The sequence below is a fragment of the Ictidomys tridecemlineatus genome, chromosome 3 (genome assembly GCF_052094955.1).
Source record: "Ictidomys tridecemlineatus isolate mIctTri1 chromosome 3, mIctTri1.hap1, whole genome shotgun sequence".
Lineage (NCBI taxonomy): Eukaryota > Metazoa > Chordata > Mammalia > Rodentia > Sciuridae > Ictidomys > Ictidomys tridecemlineatus.
Genome location: NC_135479.1, coordinates 39,833,089 through 39,848,624, shown reverse-complemented (window position 1 = coordinate 39,848,624; position 15,536 = coordinate 39,833,089). Strand labels below are relative to the sequence as shown.

The 15,536-nt window shown below is 33.5% G+C and overlaps 1 protein-coding gene across 14 annotated transcripts in view; it reads left to right on the top strand.

Moving 5' to 3' along the window:
* Znf207 (zinc finger protein 207) overlaps window positions 1–14,105 on the top strand; it is a 28,117-nt gene extending 14,012 nt beyond the window's left edge. For 4 of the 14 annotated variants that reach the window (XM_078042477.1, XM_078042478.1, XM_078042470.1 and 1 more), the window contains 6 exons: window positions 47–139; window positions 1,105–1,347; window positions 2,374–2,533; window positions 2,674–3,157; window positions 5,772–5,826; window positions 10,104–14,105. In XM_078042477.1, the coding sequence (XP_077898603.1) occupies window positions 47–139; window positions 1,105–1,347; window positions 2,374–2,533; window positions 2,674–2,834 (657 nt within the window). In that variant the 3' untranslated portion in view covers window positions 2,835–3,157; window positions 5,772–5,826; window positions 10,104–14,105. Of the gene's footprint in view, window positions 1–46; window positions 140–1,104; window positions 1,348–2,373; window positions 2,534–2,673; window positions 3,845–5,771; window positions 5,827–10,103 lie in introns of all 14 variants that reach the window. The other 10 variants (XM_078042479.1, XM_078042481.1, XM_078042480.1 and 7 more) reach the window with 8 other exon arrangements.
* The last annotated feature ends 1,431 nt before the right edge of the window (window positions 14,106–15,536 follow it).

Sequence of the window (15,536 nt, the reverse complement as noted above, 5' to 3'; positions counted from 1 at the left end):
CATTTGTTTGGAGACTTTTCATTGTTTCCTTTCTTTTATGCTACAGATGGGGACACCTGTAACAAGCTCAAGTACAGCTTCATCCAATTCAGAAAGTCTGTCTGCATCTTCTAAAGCTCTGTTTCCTAGCACAGCACAAGTACGCAGGAAGTTGCAGTTTAAAATTGTTGAAATGGCTTTATAACTTAACCCTTTGGACCCTACATGAAAATTAAATTATCCTTAAAATCTTTGTTTGATTTTTTTTTTTTTTAAGTAAGATGTCATTAATAAAATCAAATGGCTTTGGAAAATCTGAATTTATATTAACAATCCCAAAAAAGTAACCTTAACTTCTATGGTTCTAAAGGGTTAAAAGCATGTAAGCAGTAAATGCATTATCGTGGCCAATGTATTCTGATGCATGGTTTTGATTTATGCTGTTTAATGCATCACATACAATGTAAGGAAAGTAGTATTCTGCATATAGTTCAAAAAGTTGACCTGTTTGACGTTTTAGATGTTTGGCATTTTAGAGAGTAACACATTTGTTTCGTGAAATTCTTTATTTAGAAGAACCTGCTGAATTATAACCCTTTTGTCCATGAGAATCTCTCTAATTGGAGAGTTTTGAATTATTGTATAAAAAATGCTAGTAAGGACATAACTTTATTAAGTCACCATTGACAATACTGCCATATTTAGTAACTAAAGTTTATCTGAACCTTTGTATTCTTTAATTTCTTTTTTTTTGAGCTGCTTGAAAGATTACTTTTAAAAAACTATTTAAAAAAATAGGTCTGTTTATAGATTTTTGTTACGTGATACTGTATTTCAGCTATTTGAAATAAAGCTTAATTTAGAATAAAGTTACTAGTTAGGAGCTGTAGAAGGCATCTGAGAAGTTACATATATAGTCATCTTGTTTTCTAATACTCTGATATAACTTTAATCCAGTCTTTTGATATGGGCTGTCTTGAATTTTGTGAGGCATTTATTATATGTTAACTTTTGTTTGGATTTAATTTAAATTTTGGTACTTTAATGTTGTATTTTAAGTTAATCTCATAGATATACTCAGCTTTGGGTTTTGAAGTTTCATTAATGAAAAATTGTGTTTTACAGGCTCAGGCAGCTGTGCAAGGACCTGTTGGTACAGATTTCAAGCCCTTAAATAGTACCCCTGCAACAACTACAGAACCCCCAAAGCCTACATTCCCTGCTTATACACAGTCTACAGCTTCAACCACTAGTACAACAAATAGTACTGCAGCAAAACCAGCAGCTTCAATAACAAGTAAGCCTGCTACACTTACAACCACCAGTGCAACCAGTAAGTTGATCCATCCAGATGAGGATATATCACTGGTAAGTTGTTTTCTATGTCTTTCCTAGCAGCACTTAATTTTTAATTTTTACTCATTGGGTCTGATTTAGTGGTTCCAAATGGTTGTTACAATTTTGATATTTGGGCTGGGGATGTGGCTCAAGCGGTAGCGCGCTCGCCTAGCATGCGTGCAGCCCGGGTTCGATCCTCAGCAGCACCACATACCAACAAAGATGTTGTGTCCGCCGAGAACTAAGAAAAATATAAATAAATGTTAAAATTCTCTCTCTCTCTGTCCCCCTCTCTCTCACTCACTCTTTAAAAAAAAACAAAAAAACAATTTTGATATTTAAGAAACCACAAAATACTTATAAAGTGGATGGATTCTACATGTTTTGATTGCCTCCTCCCTCATTTCTAAAAGAAGGTAATAAGTCAGTTTCTCAACTTTCTTAAAAATCATTTTGGTTAGACATAAATCTGCATTTATTGACTAAAGAAACAAGTATGAGGTAAAACCTGCAGATCCTTTCAAGCCCACATAAAGGAATTTATTTCAATAGAAAGTTTTATAGTCCCCCTCTTTTGTTGATGATACTGTGATTAAACCAGAAATGTTTTGCTTCTGAGCAAGGTCTCAAGCCTGTTTTATTTTTGTTTAGATGGAGGCAGGGTCTTCATAAGTTGCTCAAAGTGTGCCTCAAAATTGTAGTCCTTCTTCGTCAGCCTCTTAAGCAGCTGGGATAATAGGCACGTGCCTGGCTAATATTTAGAATTTTCATAGCAGTATTTAAAATCTAGACAGTTTCTTGTTGAAACATTTGTCATTCCTGTGAAGTTGTTAGTCGTGCTTCAAGTATAAAAATAGACGAGGTTTTTTAAAGCATGGACATTTCAGGTATTTGAACTGGTTTGTGGGGACAAAAATAATTGATGGATAGTAAGTATAAATTTTAAAACAGGTAATTCTTATTCTGTAAATTATAAATGTTTTACGTGCTTGCCTTAATGCTTGATGGATCTCTCTGCATACATGTGTATAATATTGTTCTTATTTTTATTCCTAGGAAGAGAGAAGGGCACAGTTACCTAAATATCAGCGTAATCTTCCTCGGCCAGGACAGGCCCCAATCGGTAATCCACCAGTTGGACCAATTGGAGGTATGATGCCACCACAGCCAGGCATCCCACAACAGCAAGGAATGAGACCCCCAATGCCACCTCATGGTATTTTTCTCTTTTTATTGCTTTATTGGATTTTAGAGGATACACATAAAATGTTATCTGCAAAATATGTTGAATTTATAAGTACAATGCACTGACCAAATCAATCTTTTTTTTGTGTGTGTTTTAAATGTTTTTTTTAGGTCAGTATGGTGGTCATCATCAAGGCATGCCAGGTTACCTTCCTGGTGCTATGCCACCGTATGGGCAGGGACCGCCAATGGTACCCCCTTACCAAGGTGGGCCTCCTCGACCTCCAATGGGAATGAGACCTCCTGTAATGTCGCAAGGTGGCCGTTACTGATCTTGCTTCATCCAGTTTAATAGGTTTGGAGATTAAACCTTTTCTCAACTTGTGCTGTTTATATAGCCGAGCTTCCGTCAATAAGGCTTCATTGTGACTTTAACAAACATTATCTTCCCACATACCAGGAACTATTGGACATTTATTTTACATGGGAAAAATTATTTGGAATAATAAAGCAGGAACTTTTCCTGAGGTTGCAATTTATACTGTATGGCTTCTTTTTCATGTTTCATCTAGGTTTTTAGAAGTGAAGTATAGTAAATTTGGTTCGTTAAATTGTGAAGGCGCTGGAATTACATGAACATACCACCTTAATAAAGGCAAGTTCTGTAAGCTTACATTGCTATTTGTAAAGTTATGCCTTCACAGCATTTCAGATGCTGTTGGACTTCATGTCCCCAACCTAGCTTGGTGAGGGCTGTAACTGTTTCCAAGTACCTGTACATTGGAAGTCTGAATGTGTAACAATATTTAATGTATTTAGAGTTCCTCATGTTGCAGGGTTTAAGAAATCTGACCCACAAAGGTCATGTGACTTTTCTGTACTGTTAAACTTCATTGTAATAAAATGAGAGAAAAATTTATGCCTTTTTATTCATAACCCAGCTGTGGACCACTGCCTGAAAGGTTTGTACAGATGCATGCCACAGTAGATGTCCACATAATAAAATTCAGTTACCAATGCAGTTTTGATACATCATTGAATTCTGTCCTTTGAGTAGTAGATTGTTTCTTAGCTGCATGTTTTAAACTGAACAGTTTATATAGAATTGTATGTTGATATTTCAGTTAAAGATACATATATTAATCATTATGCAATAAGTTTGAAATCTTCATATTGTCACCTTTCCACACCCTTGGGTGTCATCAGATCTCATAGATATTTAAAAATGTATAAGCCTTAATAGTTCTTCCTTTAGCTATTTAGAGCCTAGTGCCAGACTCATTAATTTCATGCTGATTATTTTTGAGATTTCAGTACTGCATGGACCTCAGAAGCTTTTCAGGTACAAACTTCTAGAAGCTTAGATGCATGCAGTAATAGCTACATATGTTGTTAATGGGTTGTTATATGTTATTCTGAGTGTAGTACTGTGCCTCTTAGGGTAGTTTGGTAATTGGTGGACTGACAATTTTTAAATTTATTAGGTTCCTAAAAGGTAACATTACTTATTTGATTAGATGGATACCTTCTGTTATTAAGGCTACTTGGCTTTACTGTTTTTATCCTTGGCTAATTTGAATATTATTGTGTTCTAATAGAGAACTTTTCTGTAGAGATAACTGCCATTGTGCAGTATTTTGTGTTGCAAATCTTTTATAATATAGCCCTTGTTGGACTTTTTGTTTTTCCTGATCAAATAATCCATAAAGTAATTATCAATGAATACAAGTAGAGTTTTCTCTAATTGTAAGGCTTCTAAAAAATGATTACTTCTTAAAATAACTTACATGAGGTTATGGGCAAAAGGTTAAAATATAAAGTTTTAAGGCAAAAAAGGCCTTAACTTTGTAGGAAAATGTTTTCAAATGTTTACTCAGTACAGAAGAGTTTGATTTAAGTGACAGGTTTTGGTCATTCAAAATCATTTCAAGTACTTTAAAGCTGAATGATTTTTTAAAAAATGGTGCTGTGCTCTTCTGATATGGCTTCTGTGCTCTGGTACCATTGAGGTGCAAAAAATTCCATACTTTGAAAAGACCGAATCCATTTATCATCAAGAAAGCTTTTGCCAGTCCCACACTCCTTTCCACTGTTTGCATAGCTAAATTGTTTTGTAATATGCATAAGCTTCTTAGATTTGACCACTTTGTTTTTTATACTTCCAAAGAAAAAACTTAGTTGAAAAGTATTTAAGGTAAAGTGGCCTGATCAAAAATGATTAATCATTTAGAATGATTAAGTAGGAAATGTTCTCCCAAATCAGTGACAATAAAGGATTTCATATAGATTTATCCACAAACTTCATAAGAGTTGGTAGATCTGTTTTAAAAATTATGTAACGCTTTATTTGCATTTTATGAGAAGACCAATATTTTATAGCAAAATTTATTGCTCTCTGGGGTCCAAAGGGATAAAAAAATTAAATGAGTGATAAAATTCTAATAAACAATTAATTGCTGGTGTTATTCATGGCATCTAAAAAATTAAGTACATGATCTTTCCTGTACCTTGTAAGTTATGTGGCTCATAGGTGATGTCCATTTAGTGTATTTAATCTGTAATTTTCATGCACCTAAAGATGATTAAGCTTCTAGAAAATACCTTTTACCTAACTGCTTCTGGGGTCCTTAGTGTAGTTGAATCTTGAGTGAGACAAATTATGTTGAAATAACTCTTTGACTTGTGCTTCTTTAAAGTAGTTGATGAAGTTGAGTCAAATTGAATTTTAATTGTCCTACTTTGGAGATTTGATGAATTCAGGAGGCACTGTGATTGCCATTATTGAGGAAGTTATAAGATTAATAGAACTGGCAGTTTTGGCTCTTTCATCTACTCCTCTTATCACCCTTTGTAGAAAAGCAAAAATAATATTTTGTCTGGCACTAGTTTCTATTTTATAAGATTTACTACTGATGATAGTAACAAGACCGGCAAATGAGGATCAATTTTTGAGTGACTGCTGGAATTATTTCATTTGAATTTGTGTTTTAGAAGTCTCTCACAGTGTTTGCCATTAGATATGGGAGAATACCTATTCCATTGATCAAGTTATGTGTTGAACTCAGTTTAATTAAACTTATATAGGGGGAAATCCCCCTTCCCCAGGAAAAAAAAAATATGGGCTCAAAATGGAATTGTAATAGATAAAAGAGCTGCTCTTTTCTCCTTTGCTTGCTTGATCATTGGGAATTTTTTTTTAAATTTAATGCATGTCTTTTAAATTAATTGGGTAATGTTTTTCTAAAATTAAAATTTTCTTCTTCCTATAGCCCTGCCATAGGACAGGCTGAGGCTGAGTCTCAGTGTTGCCCTGTTCAGTCTGAGGCAAGTGGGATTTATTTTATTCCTTATAGGGGCTTTCACAGCTTTATGGCTGTTGGATATTTATGTCCCCAAACTTGCAGCAAGTTTGGTGAAGGCCCCTAAATTTAATTAAACTTAGGATTTTTATATTCTTTGGGCAGAGAAGGCTCTATATTAATATTCACGTTTGACTGTGGTGTTAACAAATACAAAGTACTTTATATTACATAATTAACAGCCTCAGTAAAGTTTATATTATTGTATTGAACCTTAGTGAATTGACAATTTGACATTCTTAATTTGGAGGCATGAAATGTTTCATTCAAAATTTTCACTGTCATTTCTAGGAAAATCTTACTGGTTATTTTCTCCTCAAACTATTAAATTTAACCTCAAGGATAAGTTAATTATTGGAACTGCCACAGGGTACTGATACATGTTATTAATCTTAAGCTTATACATTGACATCAAGGTTGAAAGGTCATCTGGAGATGTTTGTGATTTTTAATATTTTCAGACCTCACCACATTAGAGCAAATGTTAATGTAGAGCCCTGTGAAGAGGGGGAAGGTTGTATGTCTTTGTGTGCTTGTGTGGTATGTATGGGTGTAGAGTACACATGTGATAGAATAAAAGGGTTTGGGTGTTACAGACCTGTCAACCTGGATAGTTTAATAATTTTTAGGAAACCAAACTAAAATTGGATCATGTGGCAAAGTTACAACTATATTAAACTGGTTTTGGAAATGATTATTTCATAGTTCATACTCACTGAGCAGTGTTTTATGCAGTATGCACAAATGAATAGTATCCATGTTTGTTTTCAAGCAAGATTTGCTTTTATTTGGTGAGAAAAGTTGTATGTCTGTGTGTTTGTTATAGAAGATAAAAGAGAAAATTGGAAGAGAGGCCAAAACAAACCTGGTTATGTTTGTTCCTTCTTGTGCGTTAAGACACCATCCTAGCCAGATAGCATTTCCTCTGAACGAGAGCAATTAACATATAGTATGACATAGACCTGTATTGTGTTTTTATTCTTGGAAACTTAAAAATCATTAAAAGAATTTCAAATTTGGACCCATTTGTTAGAATACATGATTTTCATTGTAACTGAATCATGGGAATGGATTTTAAAATAGCAAAGAATATTGTTGTTTCAGTGACAAAATAGTTCACTGGAATATTTTATAACAATAATTACATGTTTTAAGACTAATTGGAGATCTGTTTTATATTGCATCCACCATTCTCCAGTGTACTGGAATCTCTTGAAGTTGCTTGGCCTAATTCAAATAGTAATAATTGGAATAAATATATTTGGAATAGGCTTTGGTTGAGTACTAGGTGGGGCTTTACTCATGGTGGCATAAGTTGATAATATCTAATTTAAAATATATCATTTATATATTTGTAATTCCATGACTCAGACACAGTTTTGAGAATTACATAATTTTCAGGTAGTCTGTAAAGACTGCTAGTAAAACTTGGTAAATGAAAGAAAATGTTGAAGTCACTTCACTCAGTCAGCTGATAAAAGTAGACACAAAAGACACTTGTGTTGCTGGGTACTTCTGTAATTCCAGCAACTTGGGAGGCTGAGGCAGGAGGATTTACAAGTGTGAGGCCAACCGTGCCAACTTAGAACTTAAAAAACTTAGTGAGACCCTGTTTCAAAATAAATGCAAAGGGTTGGGGATGCAGCTCACTGGTAAAATGCCCCCTAGTTAAGTATCCACAACTACTACAAAAATACTTGCACTGTTTAGGGAATAAAGAAACATTAAATGTATACCCTTAATTTTTATAAATGAAATATTTTTTTTTAAAAGGTGGTGTTACCTACATAGTATTAAAATCTTTGTATGTTCTTCCAAAAATGAAACTTTGTTTTATCTTGCTATAACTTTTATGAAAAGTCCTCCAAAAGGAAACTGTGGCCTATAGGGCAGGTTTTTGTAAGTAAACATTCTGCTAACTACCCTTTTAGGTATCTCATGACAATGAAGTTTGCTTGTTTCTTTTTTACCCTTATTTCTCAGTATATACTTTTGTTTTCTGTCATTCAAATCATTTTTATTTTATTTTTTATGTAAAGAAACCATCCAACTTTTCTGTGTCCTATTTGTTAGCAAAAATAAGCACTTTTAACAGTATTGTACATGTGGGGTCATGCATATAGTGGATATTCATAATTTTTAATTGCTGAATTTTCAAAACTACAAAATTTTGAGCTCTTATGGATTTAATTTAAGTGAATGTGTAGGGAATGTGTAAGAAGTGGAGAAAATAGGTCTTCAGTTTGAACTCCCTAATATTGAATGCATCAAACTTTTCCAAGTTTTTTTTTCAAAGTTGAATTTTTTTCTGACATGTTTTAAAAGTGATATGTGATATATATGGGGTACAGTTTTCTTAAGTGTTTAAACCTTTACATTTCAAACATTTTAAACATTCTTGCATGGCATTTTTGTTAGGATATAGATTAAAGTAGTATTTTTAAGAAAATGTCTTCAGTAAGACTCCGAATAAGCACTGTTTCTTCCTCTGAGTGTACATTCTTGCATAATATTTTGGGCTTTAAAGGAAGAGCCTTTCCTTTTCTTCCCAACTGAGACAGTATTTGAAAACTAAGTTAGTTGGAGCCAGGAGCTGTGATGCCCATCTCTAATCCAGTAGCCCTGGAGGCTGAAGCAAGGACGATCACCAGTTCAAAGCTAGCTTTAGCAACTTAGTGAGGCAGCACAGTGAGGTCCTGTCTCTAATAAAATACAAAACAGGGTAGGGATGTGGCTCATTGGTTAAGTGTCTCTAGGTCTAATCCCCAGTACCAAAAAAAAAAAAAAAAAAGTTTAAATATTTCGATCTATTTCTCTTTAATTTTCAGTTTAATTTCATGTTTTTGCTAAGCAGGATGTAGAAATAATATAGACAGAATTTTACACCCTTAAAAAGATTTTTGTTGAAACTAATTTTGAACAGCTATTGGAACCAAATTAAACATTGTATTAAATCAAGACTAGCTCATTAAATGGAAACTTTAAATATTAGGTTCTTTAGGAAGCAGATGAGAATTTTTTTTGTGTGTATGCTTTAACTTCAGAGGAGACACATGTGAGTACCTTATTTGACTACTTGAACCATTCCCCCAGTTGTTTTAAATGCTGCAATGATGTGTAAGGTGTTAGGGCCCAGTTTCAGTAATGTACTCTGTGTGTTTGATAAGGAGTTTGTGTAATGCTGTGTTTGTAAAAGATGAAATTCTTATTGGCATTTTTAAAGCCCACTAGATTTGTTTTTAGGTTGTTTTTGTTTTGTTTTTTACTATTAGCATGTTAAAAGAAATTGTGTGTCTTCGCCATTTCTAAATTTTAGGAACTGGTTATAAAATTCATTGATGCCCAACTTTGATAAAAATGAACAATAAACCTGGAGTATAGATCAGTGGGAGAGCTTGTGCTTTAGCATGCATGAGCCCTGGATTCATCCCTAGTACCAAAAACAGAAAAAGAAGAATGAAGAATGTTTCCACAGTTTATTAGACACAAATAGTGATTATGGGGGAGGAGGGAGGAGACCATTATATATAGTTTTTTTAGACTTGAGAACCTTAAATGTAATGAAAAGTAACAGCATTTCTACTGTTTTATTTTTTAGGTTTTACCATATTATCTCCATTGATGTAAATTATTAATGTTTTATTTATAAATATCTTAATCTTAGAAATCAGAATAAGGATTTGCAGTATCATTTCCCAGGCTGCTTAATTACCCACATAGCTTGAGATAAAAATTATCATAGTTCCTGTGAGTTTGAATCAGAAACATAATAGGTAAATGCCATATTCTTTTTACCTATTAGCTTGTTAGTGAACTTTAAGGAGTAAGTAATTGAACTTACTTTTCAGCTCATGTTTTAAAAATTTTAAAATTACTAATAATATGATTCAATTTCTTGAAAATTAAAAGCTTTTAAAAGTTGCCTCTGAGGAACCATTTCTAATTTTGAAGTAATATATATGCTTAAAATATACTCATCCACTTTTTAGGGTAATCAAAATTTCCAGCACAATTCACCTATTAGAATACATAGTATATTAAAATTGAGATGTATTCAAGAGATATTTAGTATTAACAGCACATTCTCATAAGGTCACGCTAAATTTAATAGTCATTGTAAGTGGTTAAATTTAGGGAAGAACTCTAAATGTATAACAGACTCTGAGGAATTTAAATGCACATTGACTTTTTAAACTGGATTGAACTCCTCAGTTTAATACAATTTGTGTTTTTGTTAACTAGCAGCAGAATTTCAGCATTTGCTACTTACTGGTAGAGAAGAAAAATCCCACAGCCCTGCCAGTACAGGTTAGTTTAATCTGTAAGTACCTGATGTTCCTTTTTTTTCAAACATATCCATATAACCCACACAAAGAAGAAAGCTGTGCAGTTACTTACTGTGAGTATAACTAATAAAGAGAATCCATTGGACACTTTTCACACACTCAATACTTGGGCCAAAGTAGTTCTAGGTTTGCTAACTTCAGTTGTAATAAAGGTTTAGTAAATTATGCCTTTATTATATGGTCTGGGTTGAACCTGAGTAGATAAATTGTACATAAAAGGAGAGGAGAGTGAAAGTTTCAATTCTCTCTGCCTTTATTGGTATATACTATGGAATCTCCAGGGCGCTTTGGGTCCAGGGTCTTTTGCATAGAAGCTTTTCCATAGTGGTTCTCATATTCAGCTTTTAGTTTTTTGGAGTATGAATCAAACTAAGAAAAAAAAGCAAGTTCTCTCACATCTAGCAGTGAAAAATGGTGTATTATCATAAGCCTGAAGTTTTTTTAATACTGCTTTTTTAAAAATTTTAAATGTTTTTAGTAGCAGTTGTAATTAATTGTGTATATTTTTTTTGTTCATTTTCTTTTGGTAAGTTATAATCTGTTTACCTAGGTATACCAATGTGGGTCAATTTTACTTTGAACCTTATTTTTCACATTAATGTTGAAATGAAGGCTGACTCCCTAGCAAGAAACCTAGCCAGATTCTCATGTAATCCCCTTGAGGGGCAATGGGGATATAGCAGGTTTGAAAGATAACATTTTTATTAATTTTTTTTGTTTTCATTTTACCAGAGTTCATTGACTCATTCTTAAAGCGATTGTCTTTAACCTTCAAGTATTGTGCTTTTGTGTTTGATACAAACTGAGAACACTGAGGAGGGAGGAATAAAGCATACAACTTAATTTCTACCAGATGGAATCATCCTGTCTGTAACATTGATACTTGAGTACATGGTTTCCTCCTCTTCAAGTGTAATGATGTTTAGTTTGAGATGTTCTAACCATAAAACTAGCTAATCTTATACTTAAGAAAAAAAAAAACTGGGTGGTGATTACCACCCTTTATTACCATCCTTTATTGTATCTTGAATTCATGTGTTCACATTAAAATTTTAAAAAATCCTTAGTGTATCAATTGGTGACAAGTTTTAAGATAGCCACCTTTTTTTTTTTAAATGTGAACTTGCCCAAGGGCTACAGTTTCATTGCCTTTCGCAGTTTAATATGTATAAGAAATGGTGTAGATACAATGGAAATGGTTTTCCTTAAAACCATCTCTTTAAAGCTGCCTTTCTGGTGAGTAATACTTTTATACTATTATGTACCAATTTTACCTTTTAAACTGAAACGGACATTAATCAAAGAGGTGAGCAATTCAAATTTCTTGATTTCTTTGGGTATTACTTGAATCTGAAATACTAAGATGATTATTTTATTGCTAGCCATTTCCCTGTTACTCTTGGTTTACTTTTTTCTAACCGTTAATTAACAGGTTAAGTACAAAAACATTTAATACATAAATCATTTTCTTTTGGTTAGTTGAAATAGTGTTTTTACTCAAATCCCTCTAGCACTTAAGAAAATCTTTGTAAGGGTAAAGTTTTCTTTTTAGTTTATAGTGAAAATTTTTTCTCAATGCTTGATTCTCACATTGCACAGGAATAATATTAAAATACCAGAATTTCTTTCTCTTCTTGTTAAAGCTGTTACTGCAGTTATACATGAGTAACTAAGATGGAGGATAGAGTAAAAGGAAGGTTTATCAGAATTGTTCATGCAGACCAGTTTTCAAGGTTCTCCTGAGGCTCAAAATTGTTAAGCATAGTAATTCTTAAATCATTCTCTGCATGAAAAACTTGGTTAAGAAATACTGATTTCTGGCACTTATATATCAGTGAAAGGCCTGGGAAGATATTTTGCTCGTTTTATCCTTACTAAATTATAACACGAAAGATTTCTTCCTATTTTTTAGCCACAACGTACATCATGTTGTTATATCCTAAGGGTGTTTTCACATTGTAATTCCCATTTTGACCTTAATAGTCAACTCTGATGTTTTTTAGTATGAGCAGTGATAGTCTTCTAAAGTAAATCTGAAGTTAATAATCTGAGTGTGTGATATGGTAATGTATTCTTCTAGATAAGTACTCAACAAAGTATGGACCCTCAATTTGTGTCTTTAAGATTAAAAATGAAGTAAATTTCTAAGGAACTCTGTCCTTTCCTAGCAGGGATAAGCAGACAGTGAAAAATTGGTAAGTATGTAACTTTAAATGCATGTAATAGTGATGAGAGTAAGTCACCAGTTTTCCATAGTATGTGATAATATTTAGAACTGAACAAGAAGTCTTTGATCTCCTTTGTGACTTAATGTAAATGTCTTAACATTTTTACAAAATTCATGTTGCACAATGATTAAAAATGAAATATACCTTACTCATTTTGTCCGTCTTTTTTTTTTTTTTAAGTTTGTATGGTGTTTTAAATACTAATTTTCTATTTCCAGCTCTTTTCAGGGTAGAAATAAGTGGCTGTTAAAGAAAATATCTTCAAGAAGAATTATTTAAATGTCTTTTTAAAAAACCCAATGATGACTTTCAGTTTACTTAAGTCTTCTGTTTTTCAGCTCCAGTTTAAACTGACAAATGGAAAAAAAAAAAGTTTGTGCTCTTTCTGGAATATCATAGTAATCCGTGCATAATAGCAAAATGGCATTAAGCCAATGTGTGATTTGCATAGAGATAATTTTTATTATTTCAATTAATTTATTTTGGTATTTGGGATTGAACCCAAGGGGCACTTAACCCCTGATCCACATCCCTAGTCATTTTTAGTATTTAGTTTTGAGACAATTCTCACTAAGTTGCTTATTAGGTCCTTGCTAAATTGCTGAGGCTGGCCTTAACTTTACAATCCTTCTGCTTCAGCCTCCAATGTCACTGAAACTATAGGCATGTGCCACCATACCCAGCTAATGAGGCAGTGTGTTTTAAGTTAATGAAGAAAACACATCCTCACTACCGGCTGATTTTTTTCGTAATAAAAAGATAATTACTTGAACAGGAAAAATGCCTGAGTTCTGGGAAATACGTCCATTTTATTTCCAAACTAGCATTTTGTAAAATGGTACAAAATCCCACAGGGTTTTAGGAAAAAAGAGGCCTGTTTCTTAGACTGTAAGCTTCAGTTGTACTGCAGGGAATGAAGATGAAAAGCAAGTCTCTGGGGTGATACATAAATATATTGTATTGAGGATGTGAACAAACCACATAAAGGAGAATAAATGGCTAGTCCATAAATGTGTTTAAATGTCTGGCTAGCCAAAAGTCTTGGCTAATGGCATTTTAAAGTTTAACTTAATGAGCTCAGTGAAGGAGGTTATTGAATGCTGGTCTTTTAATTTTTCCAACATTAAAACTGTAATTCCTAGATTTTGTGGAAGGTTAAAGTAAAAAAAATTTCTTGCACAAGTAATATCTTGATGTATCACCTGGTTAATACCTAATAGCTCTGTAAAAGAAGTGTGTGTGTGTGTACTTAATTTTTGTCTACTAATAGGATTTGGGAGAGATGTTCATTAGTATATGTAGCCATAAAATAATTCATTGTACCAGAACTTGGTGGACTGGGGATGTAGCTCAGTGTTAGAGCACTTGCCTACCATGCATAAGCCCCTGGGTTCAATCTCCAGTACAGTATAGTATATTCAAGTTCAAAAAGGGCATTGAAGTTTTTTGTTTGTTTTTGGGGTGGTCTGGAGATGTTTACTATGCTTTGAGTAAGCCAAAACTACATTTGAAAGTGGTGCTTTATTTTCTTATCTAGTGATTTTTAGTTTGTTTTCATCTAAAAATTGATGATTAGTAGGAGATGGTGGACTGTCTCCCATCTTTCCTTACCAAATCTTTGAGTGCCTGTTATACACAAAGATGAATAAAATTTTTTATTTATTATTTGATACTTGTCTCAGTTCATTTCATTAATTTTAATCCAGAAAAATTTATATTGAGGATGGATTATGATAGGACATAATTGTCCTAAACAGTCTTTGGTGTGCCCTGAGAATAATAAAGCAAAAGTTATTTAATTACATATACATGCTTATAGGAAGAAAGTTAAGCAGTGAAAAGCACATTTAGGTAGTATGGATATGAGGTATGTAATACAGTGCTAATTTAACTTGGGTAGGTAAATTGAGCCATATTATGATTTAGAGTAAGTCTAAAAGTTGCAGTCAAAATCCTTGCTTTCCCATCATTCACTAGTTATGTCACCTTCAGCAATTTACTATCTCAAATAATAGTAAATTTCCTCAGTTTGTGAAGCTAGTATATATTTAAAAAAGAAAACTAGTACTGGTACAGACTCAAGTGTTTTCTATGTATGTGCTTGAGAAAAGACATGATTATATGAAGAAACCTTTTCAAGCCAGTGGAAATAGTGGGGATAAAGTTTCTAAACCTAAAAAAAAATCTGTTTAGTAAATACTAGATGGATACTTTGATGCTGTCTTGTGTATAGGTAGGAAGGGAGTGCATCACAAGAGAATCCTTGTAAATGGGGTTTTAAGAAGCCAGCCATTGTAAGAAGTTAACAATACTTTTGATGGGGGTGGGTACCAGGGATTGAACTCGGGCCACTCAACCACAGAGCCACATCACCAGCCCTATTTTGTATTTAGAGACAGGGTCTCACAGAGTTGCTTAGTACCTCACTATTGCTGAGGCTGGCTTTGAATTCCCAATCCTCCTGCCTCAGCCTCCCAAGCCACTGGGGTTGCAGGTGTGTGCTACTGTGACCAGCAGTTAACAGTATTTTGGACAGTAGGAATGAAAAGTGCAGGAACCACGAGATGGGAAAGCATAGTATTCTTGGAGGAAGGAAAAAGTGAGTCTTGAGTGGTGGGTGTGAAGGGTGTGCAAGAGATATGTGGAGATTGGAGAAATGCCAAATCACTCAACGGGAACGTGGTTTGAATTTTATTCTAAAGGAAGTCTGAAGAACTTGAAACTGGTGAGTAATGTATGGTTTGTGTTTAAGCACTTATTGTAGGTTGAATGGTGGTGATTATGTTATCGGAGATTTGTGATGGGGTGAGTTTCTGGGAAGTTACAGGGATCAGTTAGGTGAGAATAAACCTGGGTGAAAACAATGTGATGAATTATTGACTGGATAATCATTGAAGAAGTTGAGGAGATGCTTACCCTCAATGTGAGAAGCACAGAAAAAGGGGTAGATTGGAAAGTGTCTTATTTTTTTTTAAATTTTATTTTAGTTGTCAATGGACATTCATTTATTTATATGTGGTGTTGAGAATTGAACCCAGCATTCTGCCACTGAGCCACAACCCCGCCCTGAAAGTTTCTTTTTCTAATGGTTGTAATAATGG